At 36.2% G+C, this 24,176-nt stretch overlaps 1 protein-coding gene across 2 annotated transcripts in view; it reads right to left on the bottom strand.

The window, feature by feature from the left end:
- vps50 (VPS50 subunit of EARP/GARPII complex) overlaps window positions 1–24,176 on the bottom strand; it is a 122,962-nt gene that overhangs the window by 10,025 nt on the left and 88,761 nt on the right. For both annotated transcript variants that reach the window (XM_079591911.1, XM_079591910.1), the window contains 3 exons: window positions 9,523–9,671; window positions 4,386–4,482; window positions 3,560–3,718 (listed from right to left, as the gene is read on the bottom strand). In XM_079591911.1, the coding sequence (XP_079448037.1) occupies window positions 3,560–3,718; window positions 4,386–4,482; window positions 9,523–9,671 (405 nt within the window). The remainder of the gene's footprint in view (window positions 1–3,559; window positions 3,719–4,385; window positions 4,483–9,522; window positions 9,672–24,176) is intronic.

The following is a 24,176-nucleotide window of genomic DNA, read 5'->3' on the forward strand; positions in this document are numbered from 1 at the left end:
TGAAAATCCCACATAAAGGTTTAACCCACTTACATCCTCAAGTCCTAAAGAACTGAAATGTCACTTCTGAGCTGTCCTCAGTATTGCTTTGAATGGTCACAGTATCAGTCTTATAAATCAACCAGAAAAAAGAAAGCAAAGAATCTCATTTAACCTTCAGAGTTTGTGCGAGCGTTGGAACGGGTTCTTAATTAACCTCTCGGCCTCTTTCCCAACATTATCTATAAGAGTGAGTCAGTGGGTAAGCGTTAATCTGGCAAACTGCATCATTTTTGTCACATGACCCTATATTTAGAAATTATTATATTATATACAGACATACACAGATTATTGTGATTAAGAGATCACATTAGAAAAGTTATTTTTTTATGTTTACAACGGTTTCTTTATTACTTTTTTTTGTGTTTTAAGCATTATTTATTTATTTATTTATTTGTTTGTTTGTTACACAGAAAAGGCATCCAGGTCTAAAAATGAGTCTCACACATAAATGGTCTATTTTCTAAAAAAATAAAGTAAATTATAAAAACTGGTAACTGTGTCATATACTTGGGGGTAAATTGTGTTAAGCTGTGCTTTAATAATTTTTTTTTTTTTACGTTTTCTATTATAAAATATTAAAATGTGTTTCATGTCCTTCAAATATTCTGAATAATCAAACCTTTTCTGGTTTCTGAAAATAATGTGAAGCAGGAAAATTCTACATTATTCTGCAAAAAAGCATTCTTTGTCTGAATAACTTTCTTTATTCTGAGGAACACAAAAAAGGAGATTTTTTTTTGTCCATACAATTAAAGTCTAAAGGGTTCAATGTACTCTCTGACTTCCATTGTATGGACAAAAACTGTAGAAACATATCTTCTTTTGCATTCCACAGAAGTCATACAGGTTGAGAAAGGCATGTAAATGATGGCAGTTAGAGACAAATAACAGTGCATTTCTGCTCTATAACGCAGGCAAGTAATTGTACCATTTATTTATATATATAAGCAAATGTCCTTTATGTGCCCAGGCACCTGGACTTCATTTTCATGGTTATTTTAAATAGAGCAAGAGTCAATGTGAGTCACTGCAGTATTTCCGCAGATACATGATTAATTCAGTAAGCTTGGCAAAGCCAGACAAATTGGCTTCAACAAACAGACTTGGCGCAGGACTTCAGCGGTGGCACCGAGAGAAACGGGCACAGCGCTTCACTCAGCGGGCGCACAAAGGTGAGCCTCCTTTCTTCATTTGCAGCCAAGCTCCATTACATTCCCCACTAAAACTTTGCAGCTCGGATCAGGAACTTATGTAAATCCACATGATTATGCATATTTCAAAATTCAGCGAGCTTCCTCAGCAAATACGCCAAAGAGATAATTCAATTGTGAAACCCCATCTGCTCTCAGAGCTTTTTTTTTCTGTCTCTTTATATATGCGTCAGCCATTCAAATCGCTCCCTAACCCAATGCAAAATTCATATGGGCTAATGAGCAGAGGTTAAAGAAGAGATGTGGACATGCAAAGGAATGAGACACCCTCCGTCCAGTGATCCTTAACTGAGACATGAGATCACTTTCCCGCTCTTAAACTTGCCCCTCAAATTCTGAGTGTGACTCCCAAAGCCTGACCATTTAAATAATTCAGATCCTGACAAATAATTGATAGCCGTGATCTTTCAATCTAGAGGAATTCATGAGGCAGAGTCATTAGGCATGGAGGAAAAAAAATGTCTGGAGAAAATCTGCATGAAGAAAGCTAACTAGCAACCTTAGGGTAAACATATCAATCAACCCGGCTCGTTGTGGGCTTCAACTTGTTTGTTTGCTTCAGAAGAAGTCACAATAGGGCCAGTATTTTATAACACAGACGTATCATTTCCATGCATTGGTAATGTGCTGCATGTGCAATGGCGGCAGTGACAGGGGGACAGTGACAGCTGTACTGGGCTTTCATTCAAAAGTTCAGATCCCACAAGTCTCTCCGCAGCAGCACCCAGAGGAGCAGGAATTATCTCACTTTAAACATGCAGCTGTGTGTGTGGGCATGAGTTCAACAACATGAGGTCCACTGCACATGACGACACATTAGACTTGATTTCACTGGATGAGAATTTATATGCTGTGCCAGCAATGACATTCATTCACAAATCAAATACTGATAATAAAGTATATTATGTATGGCAAAATAGCCATACATACAGCATATATATATACATAAATATATATACACACACCATATTTATACCGTATATAAATCCCCATTCAAAAGTTTTGGGTCGATAAGATTTGTTTTTGAGTCTCTTATGCTCACTACATTTATTTGATCAAAAACTACAGTAAGAACATTAATATTGTGAAATATCTGATTGAAAATCTGATTGTGAAACAATTGAAAATATCTGTTGTCTTTTTTAATATATTTTAAAATGTAAATTATTCGTGTGATGGCAGAACTGAATTTTCAGCATCATTACTCCAGTCTCCAGTGTCACATGATCCTTCAGAAATCACTCTAATATACTGATTTGCTGCTCAAAAAAACGTTAAATTCTTAGACCCAAGACCTCAAATATTTTGAACAGTATTGTGTATGGGACGGGTGTGTGGAATTTTGTACAATTCATAATTAAAATAATATAAAAAATATAAAATTTACAATAACTATTATTATACAAAATTATATAACACTATATTAATACTATAATATTAACAAGAATTAATATTTTTAGATATTTGCTTGGTGAGCTGTTAAAAAAAGAAACAATTAGTAAATGTTTTTAACTGTTTTGATGATTAGTTTTTAATGTTAAGGTGATTTTTTCTTTTTTATAATGTTGTGCTGCTCATCTTGGAAAGGTCACTTCTGGAAAAGAGATTTAAATCTCAGAAAGTTTTATCTGGTTAAATAAAGGGCAATTCAAATTAAAATAAACAAATAATTTCATTCAAACATAATGCAGTGAATAACTGAAGCAATGCAACATCTAGTATTAATACCACACATTTTATGACTAATGCGATAATGTAATGCGTTACTTTTAGAAATAATGTTCCTCTTATGCCGTACATGAAAGTATGTAATAAATAAATAAATAAATAAATAATCAATAATTCCACACTGTAGCACCCAGGAGCTGATATTCCCTCACCTCATCAGTAAAGCCAACCCATAATCACATCCGTCACTTGAGTGAGTGTTTGAGTCGTCGCCTGTCTCTCTCAGTTAAACGCAGCATGTCAACCTTAACTTTAGACCTCTGGATAACCTTCTGACACACACGTTCTGACACCACACATTTCCATCATCGAGCGTCGTGTCAGGTGAGTACAGCAGACGAGTGGATAGGACATGTCTGCAATGCTCTGCCACTGAAGTATGACAGTTCCTTAAAACTAAACAAGCCGTGTTGTAATTGACTAAGGAAGCCAAGAATATGAGTGGAGAAACGGTTGGCTGATCTTTACTGATGCGCGTCTAAGTGTGTTCTCCTCAGTGTGAAAATGAACAGAGAGGAGGGAGGCCACACGTTATTCTCGCACATAAAACCCACTGCACGACCTCAAAAACACATTACCTTTAAAAGGACATCCACATAGATGTTGTGCTGTGACATTATCTCTTTAATGTCCCATTTCACTCCAGCCATCAGTAACAGCATCTGTTCGTAATCTATGGCTTTGGCCGCCACAATCCAGTAAATGGGTTTGCGGAGCTCGCTGGCTGTAGATACAGTCTATGGAGAAAAGAGCATAGAAAAGGTCAAAATAAAGAGCATCTATACATAACCATCGGCCAAAAGTATGGAAAACAGTTTAGTATTAGTCAAATATCCAAAGACATTTTTAAGTAGTTGAGACAGCTGCTGTACATGAAGTGCTATGTACTCAGAAATAAAGTATTTAATGAAAAATAAACCATGAAATCTCCAAATGGAAGTTCTATTAATGATACTTGCAATGAATAAGGACCTTCATAAAAATGACATATGCCCTAAAATTGGAATGAATTTCCCCCAAATCAACTCAAAAACTTAAGTTCAGTTACTGCTTTAAATTAAGTCATTTCAACTCATTTTTAAGTAATTTTCACTTGCCTAGTTAAACTCGCATAACTTAAAAATGAAGTTGAAATTAATTCACGTATTTTGATGAGTTAAAGTACATGTTGTCATGACTTATTGACTTATTTGACAGTGCATGTAAATTAATCTGTGGATGTAAAGATAAAACAAATTACATTGTAATTAAATATGCATATATTTAGTCATACAGCTCATCAATAGTCATTTTGAGTCTCATAACAGAAGCTCCACATTTTAAAGACACTAGAGATCCTGAGATTGAAAAGACTCAGAGAATGAGTGGAAAGGTCAGGGCCATAAACCGAGGGATGAAACGGACCTGTGAGTAGAACTGCTGGAGGAAGGGCTTCTTGGCTGAAGGCATCATGGTGTCGAGATGAGGCTGAAGAAACTCAAACTGCTCCGCCAGGAAAACTCTGCAGGGAAGAAAAGGCCCGAATCAGAGAGCGCTTTCTGCAGGTTTCCAGCCAAACAATCACTACATGACGTTACGCGCAGGGAACTGGCTGTGCTGAAAACTAGTTACAGTGGTGAAAAAAAAAGGTGTGATGTGACTTGGAAGTTCAAGGTTTAATTTTTCAGGCTTCTGTTTGCCTGCTTTCATTTTTTTTTCAGACACGATCTACAGTACAAACAGACTGAGTGCTAAATATAAGGGCTTCTATATTAAGAGCTACAGTTACTATAAAAAGAATTCAGTCTTTTTTTTAAATTACAGCATTGAACCACAGAGGATTGAACCACAGTCAAAATGTACTAGTTATTAAACACAAAGTAATAGTTTTCTCCCGTTCAAGTCAGTATTTATGTAGATTTCTACAATCAATTAAATAACATTGGCTACGCACCGCAGTTGACATTTGTTTTTGTCCACATCTAAAGCATTAAACACATTAAAGAGAGATACATAAATTAAATTATTAAAAAACCTGACCTAAGGTAAGTGTGTCAAACAAATAACCATTCAAAACTAAAACAATCCATTGGTAAAAATAAAAGTTTATTTGTATAACTGTCCAGTCCTTCCAGAAAAATGAGTTTTTTTTGTGATTGTTGCGGGAAAAAAATCCTTGATTATGCGGCACGTTTTCTTAAAAAATGCGATGGAATATGTGGGATATTTAAGCAATTTTATGCGATGAAATTGCGGGAACTTGCAAAAACTGCGGTTTGATAAAAAAAGAGAGAAAAAAGTGACTCCCCAACACCCTGTTCTCACTAGGCTACTACCTTAATGTAAAGAGTCATTTCCTATTACTTCCTATGATAAGCAAGCATACTACAGTACATCACAGAAAGTGCTGGAAATATTTAAGTTCTCATCTTGTTTTATTTCAGACCTTAATAAACACATGGCTCAAACTTAAAAAACATTGATGAGTCAAACAAGTTCTGTAGCTTTAGGAATATGCTATCCTGTTTTACAGATAAAAAGCAGACATCTTCTGTTAGAATAAGTGCTTCCAAAATATTTTGCCTCCACTGTCATGTAACACACTGGGAAACTGCTTTGCTTATTTTTGTTGGCAAATGAGACTGATTTGCGGACTTCATCATGGTTTCATTGCGGGGTTTGCAGCTTTTCGATGATGTTCACGTCGCGTAACTACGTCACTTCATACCGTTCAGGGGAAAATGGCTGCTCTTGTGTGAAGTAAATGCAACATGTTTCAACTTTCTGCTAAGATATATGTGACTTTTTTGCAACAAAAATGCGGGGATTATGAAATTATGCAAGCCCTGCATATTTTGCTTGTGGAAATCGGCTATTTATGCGGCGAAAGTGCTCCGTATTTGAAAAAATGCGGCCCTCGCATAAATATGCGGACTTTGGCTGATTATGCATTGAATTGCGTTTTTCTGTAGGGACTAGAAATCTGACATTATAAAGTGCTTTTGTGTTAATTGTTGCAAAAGTCAAATTAAGTGCACTGTGATTTAGTGCTTTAAAACAACAAAACATGAAAAAGTCCATGGGGAGGATACTTTTTAAAGGCAATGTAATGAGATCGTAAATTACCATTTGTTAGCATAATTTTCTAACTGCTGAATATATATATTTTTTTCTGTTGTTTTGTCTTACAACCTAAACTTTGAAAAAAAAAAGATGGCTCACACAGTCATAAAATACATTTATGTTGTCTGAGCAAATCAACAGCATCCAGGAATCAAAACAGAATCTGCAGGCAAAGAATTATCTGAGAGAAGACGTAATTATAAATCACTGATTCCTAACGCTGCCAATGGCGGTGTACAACCGGGACCTTCATAAAGAGTCACTGCTCACCAAACACCGCCAGGTAATTTATGCTAATGACAGCCCACATACTGAGATAAGAGTTCAATGAGCAATAAGAGTCCAAATATTTGCATATAACACCTAATGAACACTAGAGTAGATTAGAAAGCAGAATATGAAAAGCTATATGTTGAGGAATTCGGTTTTCTGTGAGGTACTGAATATTGTTATGCAGGAGTTTATGAACCTAAATCTTTGTACTTTTTTTGAGAAAACATTTCATGACAAATATATTTTATTTTAGAAACTTAAATTTTAGATTTTTAGATTTTCCGTGTACTATCGTTTAAAAGTTTAGGGTTGATGAAATATTTTTAATCTTTATGAAAAAAGTATCTTATGTTCACTAAGGCTGCATTTATTTAATCAAATAAAACAAAACAGAGTAAAAACAATTCACTAACGCTTACTCTAAATATTACAATGTGAAATAACTGTTTTCTAGTGTAATATACTGCATTTCAGAATGTAATTTATTCCTGTGATGGCAAAGGTTATTCCTAGTCCAGTCTTCAGTGTCACATGATCCTTCAGAAATCATTCTAATATGTTGATTTTCTGCTCAAGAAACATTTATTAATATTATAAATGTTGTAAACAGTTGTGCGGTTTAATATTTTTAAATGACATTTACAATGTTATAATGTCCATTTAATGTGCCTTGCAAAATGAAAGTACTAACTTTGCAAACTATATATATATATATATATTAGGGTTGTGAAACGATTAATCGCGATTAATTGCATCCAAAATAAAAGTTTGTGTTTACATAATAAATGTGTGTGTGTACTGTGTATAATTATTTTATATAAATACACACACGCTTGTATATATTTAAGAAATATTTGCTTAAACTGTATATAGATTTATATATAATTTATTTTATATATAAATATTTTATTATATATATATATATATATATATATATATATATATATATATATATATATATATATATAAAAAATTGTCTTAAATGTATACATGCACTTGTGTGTATCTAAATAAAATATCGTTTCACAACCCTAATATATATATATATATATATATATATATATATATATATATATATATATATATATATATATATATATATATATATATATATATGATTAGCCAGCAACAATATTTTCTAACTAGAACAGGCAAAATAAATGTGCAGGTAATCAGTGAATCAAGTGTATCACAGTCAGAGTGGAAACAAATGACATCTGAATATATAGCATTTATGTGGGAGGTAAAAGGCCAAAGAACCAGAGCTTGATTTTTAATTGAGTAAGTGGTCGCTTGTTTTTGTCCCATTGTTACACATTTAATAAAGAGAATATTTGATTTAGAATGAGAAAAAAGGTCTCTCGTCTCACCATACATGTGGTGTTGATGGAATAGGGTATAATCGAAGATTCGTATGGTTACGCTTGTATAAATACAGCACCCAGAAAGAAACGAGACCCTGTTTTTTCGCTTATCTTTCACATGCTCACGCCTGCTCTCTGCTCAGACTCTGAAGCCTTCATTGATTATTCCATTAAGCAAGGAAGTGCGGGGGAGGATGGGGCGCAAATAAGAGGTTGCACTGCCACTAACCTTCTCCAAAAAAAAAAAAAAGTGGTGTTTTTGAGTGTAGTGCATTCTGAGCATGAACATGCTCGACAAGGAGAGCCCAGATCTTCACCGCTTTAATGACTCGATGTGGTTGAGTCTTTGTGCATCCGGTGGAAGCAGACAGCCATTCGTTCCCAAGAAGAACCTTTTCCAGGTTTAAACTCTGGATCTTCCGATCCGTCTTCAGTCTAAGACTTTGAAAAGGTTCTCCAGCACAATGCTTGGCACGAATCGAACGCCATCTGGATGCATCCAAAGCAACTATAGGGAGGATCAAACTCTCTCTGTGAATTTGCAAGGGAGTATTCCCTGCAGTTTCATGAAGGCTTAACGTCTTGCTGAACAATCAGTCGGATGGGAAAAGGTCAGAATCGGAGGACTGGAAGATAAAACGTGGTTTGAAGGCCTGACGACTTGCTCTGGAATAGTGGTGGAGATTCAGGTAGCTCTCATCAGCCCCTGCGGTGTCACATCACTTAATGAAATGAACTCCCCTTTCTGTTGCTAAAGCTGGTTCAGCCCACTCCTGTAGACTCATCCGCAGGGAGAGCGAGGCTTAATGGGCTTCGCTGATTAGATAACAACCACAGTGATATGACTGATTGGATAGACAGGCTTGGGGTTGAAAGGAGGCTGCTGAGGTTCGACATTCAACACCTAGCAACAGTAAGCTTCATTTTTAATGTAAATGTGTTCATTTGTGTGCTTCCGCTACAGAGAAATCACACATACAGCGGGATATATGAAGCTGATACCGCCTGGCTGGTTTCTTTTTTTAAATGCACTATGCTTATTTTTTAAGATATTATTTTTTATAAAAAAATATAAAGAAATTGGTTCTTTAATGCAGTAAAATAAATGCAGCCTTTGTGAGCATACGACACTTCTTTCAAAAACATTAAAATCTTAATTAGTTCTTATTATTATAAATAATGCTGTGTATATATTATATATATATAGCAGTGGCCAAAAGTGATGTCCGGAAGGGATATTTGTTTTTAATGACCCTACAAGTTCAATTAAACCATCAACATATGAGGAAAATATTGATATATTTTTAAAGTATTTAAAATATTAGGTAAGAACAAAACACTAAACCTGGTTAAGGTTGTTATATAAAATTATTAGTCAAATTAAGGCAAACTACAGGTTTTATTTTACTAATAAAAAAAATGCATAGAAAAAAAAAGGTCAAAAAGGAAAAAGCCTACACTGACTACAACATAATCAGTTATTATTAATGTTTCGTTAGTTCTCTCGTTTTGCCAGGTGTTCATAATTTCTTTGTATGACAGCCTGGCCAAAAATTATGTCCACACAGTTTGCCAAGTTTCATTGCATTATCACAATCAAAACAACTACCCAACATGCCTAAAAAATCGTTTTAAAGACATTTTTAATAATATTTGAATAAAGGGTGAAGATGTCAATTTTTTAACTGTTGGCCACTACTGCACATATTTTGTAAGGAAAACAAGGGTGAGTAAATAAATAATAAAAACGTTCATTTTATGTGGAACTCTGTCTTTAAGTAAGCCGGTTTATAGTAGCTTACAGTGATTCAGTGGCGACGACTCTCTCAGCCAAACCATAGAGCGTATCACTGGCCGTCAGGATCACCAGCTGACTGAGATGAGGACTGGGAACCTTCTCCTTCCTTTCCTCAGGAGACACATGAGGACCTGCGCTCTCCCCTCCAGCCTCCTGCAGGAACAACAACAAACATTGAGGCCGTTTTAAAACCAACTCGCGCTTCGGTTGAGGCGAGAAACCAAACGGACCAAGCAGTATCAATACATTCATAATATAATTAACATATATGACCAATAAGAGGACAGCTTTACTCACATGTGACTTGCATAAACACATTTTGGTACACTTAGAAAAAACTGCAACATTGTAACAAAGTAAGTCCCTGTTTTGGAACAAAGCAAACAATCTACAGATCTAAAAATGGCCCTGTTAACACCTGGTATTAAGATGAGTTTTGGTCGAGTGGGTCACAAGTGGATGACGCTAAATACAGGTGTAAACGGGGTCTAAAACATTTCGAGATTGTCCACAGAGGTAGTCGAAAACGCATTCGACCCGACTGCTTTCGTAGTGTAGACGCTCATGTGGTCGAATGTATTTGAACAGCCACAAAAGACCGTCTTCTCTCCGCCTACTGACCTAATGCGGAAACATTATGGGAAGCGCGCTAGCCAGACGGGATTTAAACGTTGTCGGCTGGAGACCCAAGTTTGGTTTGAAGGCGAAAATCGCACCAAGCACAAAGTTCTCTCACCATTCCTGATTTCTCACACACACTCACAGCGTTCGCAGTGGTCTGGCGGCTGCCACAGGAGAAACTAAAGCTGATGCTCTCCGTATGTTTTTCCATCGTCTCCGGGCGCGTTCATATGTATATTGTACAATGCCCTCCCCCTCAAAGAGATCAGGACAGAAGTGGTTGAAAGTGGGCAAAAGAGACGGATTAAAACACCAGGTGTAAACAGGAATGTGTCTTCCTCGTCTACATGTGATCCGATCGACCAAAACGCATCTTAATACCAGCTGTAAACAGGGCCCTAGACTCGAATGACAGAAATAGGACTGAAATTATTCCTCAAAAGAATGGTATCCAGACTCCAGTAAAATACTACCAGTATTTATTTATTTAACAAACAAAATGAACAGAGGTTTAATAATATGCCGTGAATGCTTTGATTTCAGATACAGAAATGTGCACATGTAGTGTTGGAACTGTTTTTTTCAACCAATTATCCTGAAAAATGGCTTGTGTATAAAAAGCTTTCCTTTGAAACACTGATTGCTGGACATACAGTAAACACAATGTTCTTCTAACACTATTTTGCACCAGTAAGTAATATTCGATTTTCGTAACCAGAAAGTGGATAACTACCTTAGAGGTTACAATAAATAATAAAAGTAATGAGTAAATGAGCTGTCAAATGAGACCAAACACAGTATACAACAACAACACATTTATTTAATGAGGAACTGAGTTCTGCCACCACATGCTAATGCTGTGCCCATATGTAAAGTAGGATTGCACACGCTTCTGCTTTCCCATCATCCTGTACCTGAAAGAGGGGGTTGTAAGGTGAAGCGTCCTTACAGTCCTTAATAACCATTTTCAAGAGTGCTTTGCAGCAAATGGCACAGGCCTACACACTCGCCAAAGAAAACCATGACGTAACCTAATGAGAGCCATTAAAACCCTAAATTAACAAATCGTGCTCTGTATTTATTCACATTTACTTTAACTGAAATCCCATTTAGATGTCACATTAACACAAATACCATATAATCAAACTGTAATCACTTCATTTAAAAGTCTGCTCTAAAGAACAATTCACTAAAAAATAAAAGTGCAGTCATTTATTCACCTCCTGTCGTTGCAAAACCCTTTGATTCAGGGTTATTACTAATTAAAACTATCAAAAACCTTTCTGTTAAATTAAATAAAGAAGAAATAAAATATAAACATTAATTATATTTGTATAATAATAATTATTATTAAATATTAAAGCAACACCAAGGAACTTTTCCTCTGCGGCCGGTCGTCCTACAGGTTGGAAGCGGAATTGTCCATTACTGCTGTCGTAAATAATTTAGCCTACCGCAGCTACTGTCGCACGCACGCTCGCTGTTTATCCAGCACCGGCTTTAAAATGAACCATGTCCACAGACAAGGTTGAGTATGTTGCATGGTTTCATGAAAGTATGATGTATTGCGACATCAGAAACGAAGAAAAACAAAATAATGACTATTGTAACGCTTGACGTAAAGCAAGTCAAATTTGTAGTCTCTGAACTTTTTTTTCAGAATTTTGTATGTCTCATTAGAACTGCAGAAACGCGACCCGATCTGGCAATCTTACATAGTGTGGTTATAGCTGATAAAGGACCGCAATGCAGAGGCATAAGTATCATGACTTGATGAACCACTGAAACGATTTTGGAAACATTATTTTAAGGTAAAAAATCTTCCTTGCTTTAATTATAAAAATATAAAAGTAGAAATGTAAACTGAAATGTTAGAGCACTACAATTATTAACTGGAAATAAATAAATACCAACTAAAACTTGAGCTGTCTCTGAAATCACTCACTCGTTCACTATAGAAATAGTGCTTCAGTGAGTGTACATGGGATGTACTCTTGAAATAAGAGAAAAGATGGAAAAGACCAATGTGAACATCCTGACTTTTTTGTGAGCATCTCCTTTTGTGATTGACGGAATGAAGAAAATAAAGTGGTTGTGGAACAACAAGAGTAAATGATGACAGAGACCTATCCTTTTAATCAAAAATTGCAAACAATTCAGAGCAGGCCAAAAAACAACAACAACAATCTGTTCTTTAGCGGATGTGAAAACAGCTCGCATGAACTTGAGGAATCATCTCACAAAACATGAAAATTGGTTTGAGATATCACAACAGTGCAATGCGATTTGATATTTGCCATTGCATCATTAATATTCAAAGCCTTATTTCCCAATATCCTACACAAACCAATTCAGCCCATATGCGATTACCGCTCAAGTGCGGCCTTTGCGGATGTGTGTATTACGTTCTACATGAATTAATCATAGAACTTGATTTGATACAAGTGTAGACATCTCCCTGTAGAATTAAAAAGAGATCCAAATCCAGTCAGCATGCATTGCTTACAGATTTAGAAGAGCATTTAACGTAAACTAATATATGTGTGTGTGTGTGTGGGGAAAAAAACATACATTGTTCCCAGTAAGATTTTTAAAAAAGAAATTAATACTTCTATTCTGCAAGGATGTTTTAAATGAATCAAAAGTGATAGTAAAGACATTGCTATTCACATTATTTCCAAAAACAGTTACCGGTTTCCATAAAAAATATTAGACGGCACAATTGTTTTCAACATTGATAATAATTAGAAAGGTTACTTATGTAGCAAATTAGCATATTAAAATGATTTCTGAAGGATCATGTGACACTGAAGACTGGAGTAATGATGCTGAAAGTTCAGGTTTGCCATCACACGAATACATTTGACATTTTATTTGACAAATTACAAAAAAAGAAATAGTAAATTTTACTGTGCTTTTGATCAAATAACTGCTGGCTTGGTGAGCAGAAGAGACTTCTTTCACGATTATTGAAACATCTTACCAATCCCAAACTTAAACATTCCCAGTTTTCACTTTTCTTTCCAGAGAACTACAGTATATAAATTCTTGGAGAGCAAATAGCAGACAATTCAGCATCAATGAATTCTGACCAGAGTCTATTAACTGTCTCTGCACTTTGGTCTAAACATGAAAGATTGAGGTCATTTCCTGGCCGCCAATTTCACCATGTTCAAAGCTGAAAGCAATATTGATCTTTAGTCCAGTGTAATATATTCAGAATTATATGGCCACTATATGACATTCATCCTTTCAATGAGGTCAGAACAAATATCTTCCAAAAGCATATTTATGTTGAAGGATGCAAGAGAAATCTTTCATCGGATTGTACTATATATAAAAAACACTGTCCATAGTAATCAATCTGTCCATGAAATGACCTTTAAAAGTCCATAACCCAAAGGCATGTGCAGTACACGACGTCTGATGAAATGTGAAACGAAATGCCAACTACAGAGACATCTTAAACGTGCGATGTCTAAAACAGTAAGGGCCCTAATCATACACCCGGCGCCAGGCTCGCGCGACGCAACTATTTTATTGCTAGTTTCAGCGTGACGCAGTTATCATTTTCACATCCTGCGCCACGTTGTTTAAATAGCAAAATGCTTTTGCGGCCATTTGTGCGCCCATGGGCTGCTGGTCTGAAAACGAGGTGTGTTCAGGCGCTGTTGACATGTTGCTATTTTGAGGCAACTGAAATAGACTGCGCCATGAGACTCTGATTGGTTTATTGCACGTAAAGCCCAAGACACACCCATTACTCATTAAGAGAATAGGGACAACCCTTTTAGACCATGACCATTTTTCCTGACGTTAAACTAGCAAAAGTGGATTCGGACACCTAATCCACACTACTGCGTTTTCGTTTAGAAACAGAGACCTTTTGCTACGTCTGCACCTCCCGTCCAGACTACAACTGCAAAAACGAAGACCTAAAACGGAGAAGTTTAGAAACGCAGCCGACCCGTTTTGTGTTTTGAATCTCCGGAGGGCGTTTTAGTGAAGACGGTCAAAACGGAGGACTTTAGAGACGATGACGCAAGAGGCTCACGCTCGGCTCTATGATTGGGTGTCATCAGTCATGGCGTATCCTTCCCTGATTCGTCAGCTACCCATCACATGACCCGTCCCCGGGAAGAAAACATACAAAAACAGCCTGGACTACGTAACGTTAGTGACTGCAACATGGATAACGAATTACAAGCATTACTGACTTTGATGTCTTTGTTAGCAGCTGTTGTGCAAGTAAATTCTGCATTTTACAATGCTATAACTGCCTACATGCGCCTGTTTACACCGGCACGCGCACGCCCAGTGTTGGTGAATGGTCACGTGATCTACGTTTTCAGTCGTTTTAATGTGGATGGAGATCAATTCTAATACGCAGCTAAAACGCTGGTGTGGACGGAGATCGTATTCGTTTTAATTCTCCGTTTCTAAACTAAAACGCAGTAGTGTGGATGAGGCCTAAGTGCACTTGCACCCTGCGCTTTAGACCATGCGTTTAGATCGTTAAAATAGGACCCTAAAACTGTTCAGCCCCATTTGACTGAGTCATGCTTTCGTTTACACCATTTAATCTAGTTTGTTTTATGCTAATCAACATTATAAACTAACAAAGAGTCTAAATACATGCTAAAAACTGCAGGGAAACCTAAATGGAGTCTCCAATACACCAACGAGCCAAAGTATAAAGCCAAATCTACTTAAAAACAACAATGTTAAAATTAAGAGTGGCCAAGTCAGAGTCAATTTGAAAATTTATAGCTGGACTTGAGGAAGGGAAAAAAAAATCTGGATCTTCATGAAACCGGCTGAGCTTGAGCAGTTCTGCACAAAAGAAGGAAGAGAAATTGCAGTCTCCAGATGTGCAAAGCTGATAGAGACCTATGTGGTGTATGAAATCGCATACTATATAGTAGGTGCTACACTTGGTTTGAAACTTTCTTCATGACTATTAAAAAAGTACGTCCTATATAGTATGAATGTGTGTAGTAAGCAGGGCTTGAAATTCACTCCCGCCAACCACGGGCGTATTTCAGCAGCGGCGTGTAAATGCTGTCACTCCTACTAGCCACTCTGGCTTATATACTGTATAATATATATATAATTTTTTTTCTTCTAAAAAATGCTGAGTATCCAGTAATTTTGGAAAACTCCTATCCACAGTGGCTGGTGAGCAAAAAAGTGAATGTCAAGCCCTGGTAGTATGAATGAAAATTGAACGTTCTCCATCCGCCATGTTGTATTTGTAACACGATAGTGGCTTCACTTCCATTCACAAATCCTCTCCCATGAATGTGCACTTCAGAATCTAATCTACTCGCGTCATGTTTTTCACCTACTATATAGTATGGAAGTAGGCATATCCGGACGCAACGCTACAGTATCCGCACAGACTAAATATTGCATCTGCTACATTCCAACTTCATACTTTTGTGATTAATATTTTTTCTCCCTCTTTGACATGAAAGAACATTTTCTGTATTGGGGGAGTGAATTCTTTTTATAGTCGCTGAACAATCTTAAAATAGAAGCCCTTATATCCAGCACTCCGCCTCAGTTTGTTATCCATGCCTGAAAATAATATAAAAGCAGATATGTAACCCACAAACATCCAAGTCACATCACACATTTTTCCAACATGCTAGTTTTCAGCACAGCCAGTTCTCTGCATGTATAGACATGTAGTGATTGTTTGGCTGGAAACCTGCAGAAAGCGCTCTCTGATTCGGGCCTTTTCTTCCCTGCAGAGTTTTCCTGGCGGAGCAGTTTGAGTTTCTTCAGCCTCATCTCGACAGCATGATGCCTTCAGCCAAGAACCCTTCCTCCAGCAGTTCTACTCACAGGTCCGTTTCATCCCTCGGTTTATGGCCCTGACCTTTCCACTCAACCTCTGAGTCTTTTCAATCTCAGGATCTCTAGTGTCTTTAAAATGTGGAGCTTCTGTTATGAGACTCAAAATGACTATTGATGAGCTCTATGTCTGTATGATCGGTGTGGAGTGTTTTATGACAAAAATCACCCAGCGATGGACTATAACAATATTAGGTGATATGAAGTGTAATATACTACAGTGCCTTGTAGAAGTTTATTCAATTTGTGCTCTGTGATATGTCAAACTAAAACAATCATAGTGCACCATTTCCTTAAGTGCATTCTTTTATGAATGCACGCGAGAGACTCTGAAGCCAGCAGAAAGACCAACGATTTATCTTTCTGGAAATCAGACTAAATGATGTGTGGTGTAAGCCAAACGCATCAGGAACATGCCATTGGCACTGTGATCACGCGGTGGATGTTTCCCTGTGGCAGGACCTGGGCGACTTGTGAAGATTGAGGTTTTGACCAAAACCTAATGCTTGAGGTTATGGCCAAAATATAAGCAATATAGTTTTTGCTTGTTGAATAACAGTGTAGTAATTTGTATTTTTTAATAATATACTGAATTACATAATTTATAAATGAAAGATCTAATTTATCTACTTTCTCTTTTGATTTAAAACCTGATGGCCGCGGACCAAAAGATAAGATTATTCATAACAAATGTTAACTCTGGCATAAGTGCAAAAACAGATGCTTCACATTGAACAGCCTAGCGATAAACAATAAAAGGACCAGAAAAAAAACAGTGAAATAAAAACACTATAAAAGGACTTTAGATTGATTCAAACTGCCTACTTGGTAATGCAAACAATGTTTACATGATAAAAGTTGCACCTATTAATTTTCACATCCCACTCGGCTTATTGATATTCATCCATGCTACTTTATCGCTCTCACATGCAAATAATTTAAAGCTGCCCTGCCTGCTGGAAATATGTTTATCTATATACTGAGGTAAAAAAGCGACTGGCTGACACATTATGCTGTTGCAGCCGTATAAAACGTCATACCATCCAGTACTAGTAGAAGATAAAATGAATGCAAAATACATCAGGAAAGACCTGGAGGAAATCCCACAGGAACACCTGATAGAGTCTGAAAGACGCCTGCGATTTGGGAGAAGATTTGTTTTTCAGCAAGACAATGACCCCAAGCATTCAGCCAAAGCTACACAGCCAATGCTGTAAAAAGCCAAGTCAGTCTGGATTGCAATCCAAATGAGATTTTATAGGTAGACCTGAAAAAAGGCTTGTCACAAAATCAATGTATCCTGACTGAGCAATCCTAAAGAATAGAGAAAAATTGGAGAACAAATTGTATAGCAAGACAGTTGTTGTACTACTCCTCCCTTGTAAATTGTACTGGATATATTCAAATGCAGTCAAGCTTCCAGGGCATTCTGAATATGTATTAAGTAAACAGCAGCCAAAACAAAATGCATCAAACAATTGCTGAATGGTGTCTAAGGTTAATGCTATCCATTGAGATCAACTGTAATGAGGTTACGATTAACATTCTGTTCCTGTTAGAATAAACATGAGAGGATAATGGGATTACTGGGCTTAATACCGCGCATACATTGGAGATTAAAGATGAATAAATTCCCTTTGAGTTTTACTGCCATAAGTTCTCTGAAGATACAAACTGAAATCACAAATGCGCTTAAAAATACTATTCCAGCCATTAAATTCACTGCACATCAGAGGTGTTGTGCTGATAATGACCCATAGGATAAACAGCTCTGTGAGAAAGCTAATAGAAAATAATCTCCCTAAATGACAAATGTGTACAAATCAAAAGCGACTGCACTATGAGGGCAGAACAGTCTTTGTTAGTTACATTAGGATTCGGCAGGTAAGATCTGATGGTGTGCTCTAGTCAAAATATGATGGGTTATAATTTAAAAACACAGTTTTTTATTTGGATATACTAAAATGCAATTTATTCCTGTGATCAAAGCTGAATTTTCAGCATCATTACTCCAGTCTTCAGTGTCACATGATCCTTCAGAAATAATTCTAATATGCATTCTAACTGAAAACAGACTTCATATTTTTGCGAAGACTGATATATTTGTTCAGGATTCTATAAATAGAAAGTTCAAATGAACAACATTTATGTGAAATAGAAATTTTCTGTAATATAATAAATGTCTTTAGTGTCACTTTTCGTTAATTTAATGCATCCTTGCTGAATAAATATCTTCCTTATATGCTTGTTTCCGCCACTGAATAAAACAATTTAAAAGATAATTGCGACTTTTTCCTCACAATTCGGAATTTTTTTTCTTGCCATTGCAAGTTATAAAGTCTAATTCCGAGGTAAAAAATACAGATTTTTTAGAGAAAATAGCGACTTTATATCTCACAATTCTGACTTTATAACTCGCAATTGCGTTTCAATTCTGAGAATTCTCCCGCATGGTCTAACATAGTCTGAACACACTTAAGATAGGTGTACCGTATAGTGACTCGGGATCAGACAAAAACACTGTTTGGAAGATGGTTCATTGATGTATTCGCTCATTATATAAAAAAATTAAATAAAGTTACATAGTCTACCTTTAACTGATTTTGAAAGTCTGGGCCAAAATAAAACAGCACTAGCTTTGGTAATGAGCACATCATGGCAAAAACAAGGTTAGAACAACTGAAAAAGGTGTAAACGTTTACACTTCATGATCATCCTATTAAACTGATCCTGATATGAAATTTCACAGTTCACAGTTTTTGTGGTTCCGCAGAATATGTGCCTTGGGGAAGTTAACATTATAGCACACAAAGTTGTCTTACTTTCGGAAGAGCTATGCATGACTAACCGCACGGATCCGCAAAGGTACGTGGCTTAAAATTAGGTTAGTACAAAACAGGAAATACATTTGGCAGATGAGCCTGCATACAAATGCTCATTATCTGCATATGAATATAATTCTGTAGACTTTGGTGGCTTAGCATCCCATTTAGAATCCCTTCTGCTTTCAGTCAGAGCATTAACTCTGAAAACAAGTATTTAATGCAAATCACAATTATAAAGGACACTAAGCTGAAGAAGATATCACAAAAACTACAGGTTAAAGCTGAAGCATTAAATACAATTGGTGAAATAACATTAATTATACTGTACAATTAAAAAAAACGTCCAAGTCTTAAAAATACAGCCTCGTGTTGGTAACATGAATAATCTGTAAGACAGAAAGTGCACGGCAGTTTACAGAAACAACGACAGCTGTACTTCCCTATAGTCATTTTAGCCTCATATTTAAATCATAACCTGGAAAACAGACATAAGAGGAATCCTGTACTCCATCTGTAGCGTCTACACCAAAAGACCAAAGGCACAATAGCAAGGACAAGGCAAAAGCAGTGTAATACGTTTAATACGTGTAAAGTGTAAATATGTTTGTAAACCTTCCAAGAGTCATACATTTTTTGGAATTCTCTTATTGTGAACCTGTAAAATATTTAAAGTGGCTACGGTAAAATCATTCAGTGAGAGCAATGCAAGAAAATATGCAAAAAACACTTTACTTGAAGGGGTGTGCATAAGACTGACATGACACCTTCATAATCATGACATAACACATCATGAATATGAAGGATGTTTTATGCATGTTTATGACAACTGTCATTAAGTGTCATTAACTGTCATTCACTCAATTATGACATTGTTTGAGATGTCTTTATGACAACTCGACATAAACCAATACATCATAACCTGTCAGTGTCTTTGTCATGACAACTTGACATTACCAAGACAACATAACCTGTCATAAATATGTCGTAAAATGATTAATGATCAAGCTTAAGAAACCACTTAGCTTTATGGGTTAACATTACATTAAACTGTCATGTGGTTGGTTTTGACATTGGCTGTCATGAAGACATTATAACTGTGTCAGGAATATGTTTCTTGACCTCAACTACAGTGGTACAAATTGAATTTGTCATTAAAATGAAAAATATTGTAATGTTAACCCATAAAGATAAGTGGTTTATTGAGTTTGATACTAAATCTGCTATGTCATGTTTATGACTGGTTATGTTGTCTTGATAGTGTCAAGTTGTCATTACCAAGACACTGACAGGTTATGATGTATTGGTTTATGTCAAGTTGTCATGACAAAGACATCTCAAAAAATGTCATATTTGCATTAAAAATGTCATAATTGAGCGAATGACACTTAATGACAGTTGTCATAAACATGCATAAAAGGTGTCATGTCAGTCTTATGCACACCCATCAAGTAAAGTGTTACCAACCTTTTTCATAGCATGTTCAAAAACATGCACATTTCGGCATTTAGTACCTTCAGAAATGCAATTCTGTTCGCTTAAAATTGTTAAATTCTTTTCTGTTGTAACTGACCGCTTATCACAGATGCTGTCGATAAAGGCGGTTTTAAACCTTGAGCATTGCTTCAAACAATCTGTTAAATGAATTAAATGGTAAAGGAGCTCAATGGAAATCCAAGCTTCTATAGCAACCCAGTGCTAAAAGTGCCAGTGGTTAACAGCTGGTGGAGAGCGTGTTCTTTATAAAGCTGGACCAGGAGGCGAATCCTACCAGGATTTTTCGCCCCGTCAATATGAATGTGCCAGGCTTCATAACTGTCCTCTTATCGGGCGCTAAAGCTACAATCTAAAATATGAAGGGAAAAAGGTTCCAAAGCCCCCCAAAAAATGTCAATATCTCATCTCGAAACGGAGACTCTTTTCCGTGAATTTTGATTCACTGCAAATAAACTGAAGGCTGAAGCAGTGCTACACCCAGAGTTCGGGCTTGGGCTTTATTAAAAATGAAAAGAAAAGAGAGAAATGGAATCTGATAACACGCAACTGAAATACCCGAGCAATGGCCTAGCATCGCCACAGCCCCGGAATGCTTAAATCTAATCTGCTTCTAGAAAGGGAACAAAAGACCGAGAGTGGGAACGGTAAGGAAAAATCCACTTCATTGTGAACATGGCAGAATTTAATTACAAAGCTCTCACAGCTGAATACGAGTGGCCTCAAATGTAATGAATCGCTCAGACCTTTTCTCTTAACAATGCACAAAATAACTATGAAAAAGAAAGAAAAAGGCACATTTTTATAAAATGCGATCCTGAATAACAAGGCGATATTTGGGTGTTGCGTGAACACTGTTGATAAAACTCCGAGCAGCTTATTCACAAAAGAGGGAAGATAATGCGCATCTAATTACAATCCCCAGCATTTAAAATGGTTATGCACAATCATTCATTGGTGATCAACCGAGAGCCAACTGCTGACCCAAGCACACATAATAACTCACAGCCTTTTAATTGATGCACACTTTAACAAAATGAACACACAATACATATTCAATCAAGCATTATGCAAAAGCTCAGGGGTTCTGACGTTAACATATTTAAAAAATTGATTGACAAACCCAACGAGGGAATAGACAGCAATAAATGGGAACCAAAACAAATGAAATCTCTTGACACAAGCCCATTTGATCAGATTTCCATATGCATTTACGCTTATAAGGTATCTAAGCTAGACTTTTGGGAAATGTACTGCAAACTAAATATTATCCCTTTGATGATTTATGCTTTTTAGGGCAACAATGTATCAACGAAGCCACAAACTGTAATACTGGGTCATACTGTTTGCACTGTGCACAGGGAAACTCAGTCTCAGTCAGTCACTTTAAATGAGCGCAAAACACATTTCTATGTAAATAAAAACATTCACTGTCTTTGCCATGTTATTGAAATGCAGATACTATTGGATCATAACAGTGCAGAGTGTCCTAACAGCAAACAAGCAAATTAAGGTCACGGTTCTGGTTAAACTTCAAATGCTTCATGGAACATGTGCATACATGTCAATCAAACAGAGCACAACAGAAAGGGCTCGCAATATTTGTTTTTATACACCAAATTTTAAATGAAGTGTAACTGCAATGGGATCATAATGTGATCGTGTTATGTTCACTGGCGCATTATTATGTTGAATGTTATTAAGTTGAGCGTTTCTTCAGCTTCAGAAAATTCCAAGAAAACAACTTTTTTTCTTTTTGTCACGGAAACTTTTTACCATATCTTCATCAATTATTATGCTACATTTATGCTACATTTTTAAATGGCGTTCACAATATGCATAGTGTGTGTAGACTCAGTGTGTAATTTTAAGACTCAATCTTAAAATTAATCTTCAATCTTAAAATGCATTATAAAACATGAAAAATGTCAGTTAGAATTCTGAGAGTTATACATATAAGTATATTAAAATGAAAAAAAATGATCAAATATTATTTATTAAAAGTATTATTACTAGCTGTGGAATTTGCCTTACCAGAAGGAAAGAGACCACCATCATTTTCATGCTATTAAAAAAGAAAATTTTAAGTGTGGAAAAAATAATAATACCAAAAATGACAGAATTCTCCAGTGATTCATCTAATGTGTCTGTTCCCTGTTGTGTTATATTAAAAGACAAATTATTTAAACTAGTAAAAGCGTGAAAAGTGTTTTAAAAAAGGCCAAAAGTGCCCAATAGTTGAAGAAATTCATATGAAGGAACTCCTACTATTTAACCTCTTACTTTTACAAATCACTTTAACAGCTTTCCAAGCCAAATCTGGCACTCGAACTGCATGTCCAACGCTTATCCAGTCACTGTTAAAGTACCCTGAATCGGTCTGCTCATTACAGTCTTTTCCAAGGCAAAATCAGACGAAATCTGCCACACGATATCTCTCCAACGGTTTCTCACACAGAGTGCTCTGCTTCCTTTAGCCCCAGCTGACCCCATTCTCTACTCTTCATTGAGTCTTCACTGTTGAGCTACCATCCCATGTCCTGTTGCCTGTGTGGGTGTACGCCGGAGCATTTTCACACCAATTAACTCCCTGTCTTTGTGTGTGTGCCCTACTCTCGACTGGTCACAGAGAGAACAGAGAGCTCAGCCAGTAGGTCCCATCACTGTGTCTGGCTGTCACTTTAGTTTATCGCAAAGCCCAAATGGCTGTTATTTGCTTGATTAACTAGAGTCCGATCCAAACAGGTGGTACTCGAACCCATAAACTAGACCAAGCGGTCGGGTTTTGTCAATCTCAGATGCCTTGTTTGGGGAAAAACGATAGGCTAATTGTAGACACAAACCGAGTCCTGTCTTTGTATTAGATATTCCACAAGGGGTTTGTAGGTATGCCTGAATATCATCTCACCAATAGTACAGACAAATAAATAAACAACCCCTTACAAACCTGAAAGGAAATATCCAGAACATTAATGTAACTTCCAGGAAATCCAATATTGAGAATATATGAGATAAAATGTGAGAGATTTTTCTCTTTTCAACACAAACATAATACATAAACAGTTACATATTATGCATTCACAAACATCAGGATGCATCATATGATGATCAATAAATTACATGACTCTCTGGAATACTTGTATCTGATTGGTCAGTCACAGAATGTTGTGGTCAAATATTCGTGTATACCACTAGACTGTCCACATATAACTTGATTGAAAAAAAAAAGATATATATAGGCCTATATTAGTCAATCAGAATGTTTTTTTTTTTTTAATGTCCAAGCTTTTGTAAGATTAACTAATTAATTAATATTTTCTTCTTATATTGAGTATCAAACATAATATTTCTTAACAAAATATATCACTGGCTTAAGCACAACAAATAAAAGCTAATCATTTAATTTGCAAACAACATTGTTTTTTTTATCATACACCATAAATGTTTCTATGCATGAAAAATGCAAAATATAAAGCTATGTAGCTACCATTATATTTTAGGAATGAGCCCTCACAAGGGGGATCCCATTCAAAAATTAGAAAACGTATTAATTCTGTGGTCTCGTCCTTGTCACAAGATAATGTCACCTTAAATGAATATTGAATGTTCATTTATTTTCTTATTTTGTAAGTAGGAACTTTTCGCCCTGATCACCCTCTAAGGGTTTATTTTGTGATAATGACTGCCTTACTTAAACTGTTAACGAAGTGTGAAAAGCAGTTTAGATCATTATTGTTCATAAATTCAAAATGCGGGGTTGGGTCGTTGTAAATATCTGTAGTCACACCACTTCATAAAATTAGGCAGACATCTGTGCCACAAACTAAATTTGTAATTTTACCATTAATCTTCCAAATAAACT

Source organism: Phoxinus phoxinus, assembly GCF_949152265.1.
Source record: "Phoxinus phoxinus genome assembly, chromosome: 19".
In the NCBI taxonomy this organism is placed as follows: domain Eukaryota; kingdom Metazoa; phylum Chordata; class Actinopteri; order Cypriniformes; family Leuciscidae; genus Phoxinus; species Phoxinus phoxinus.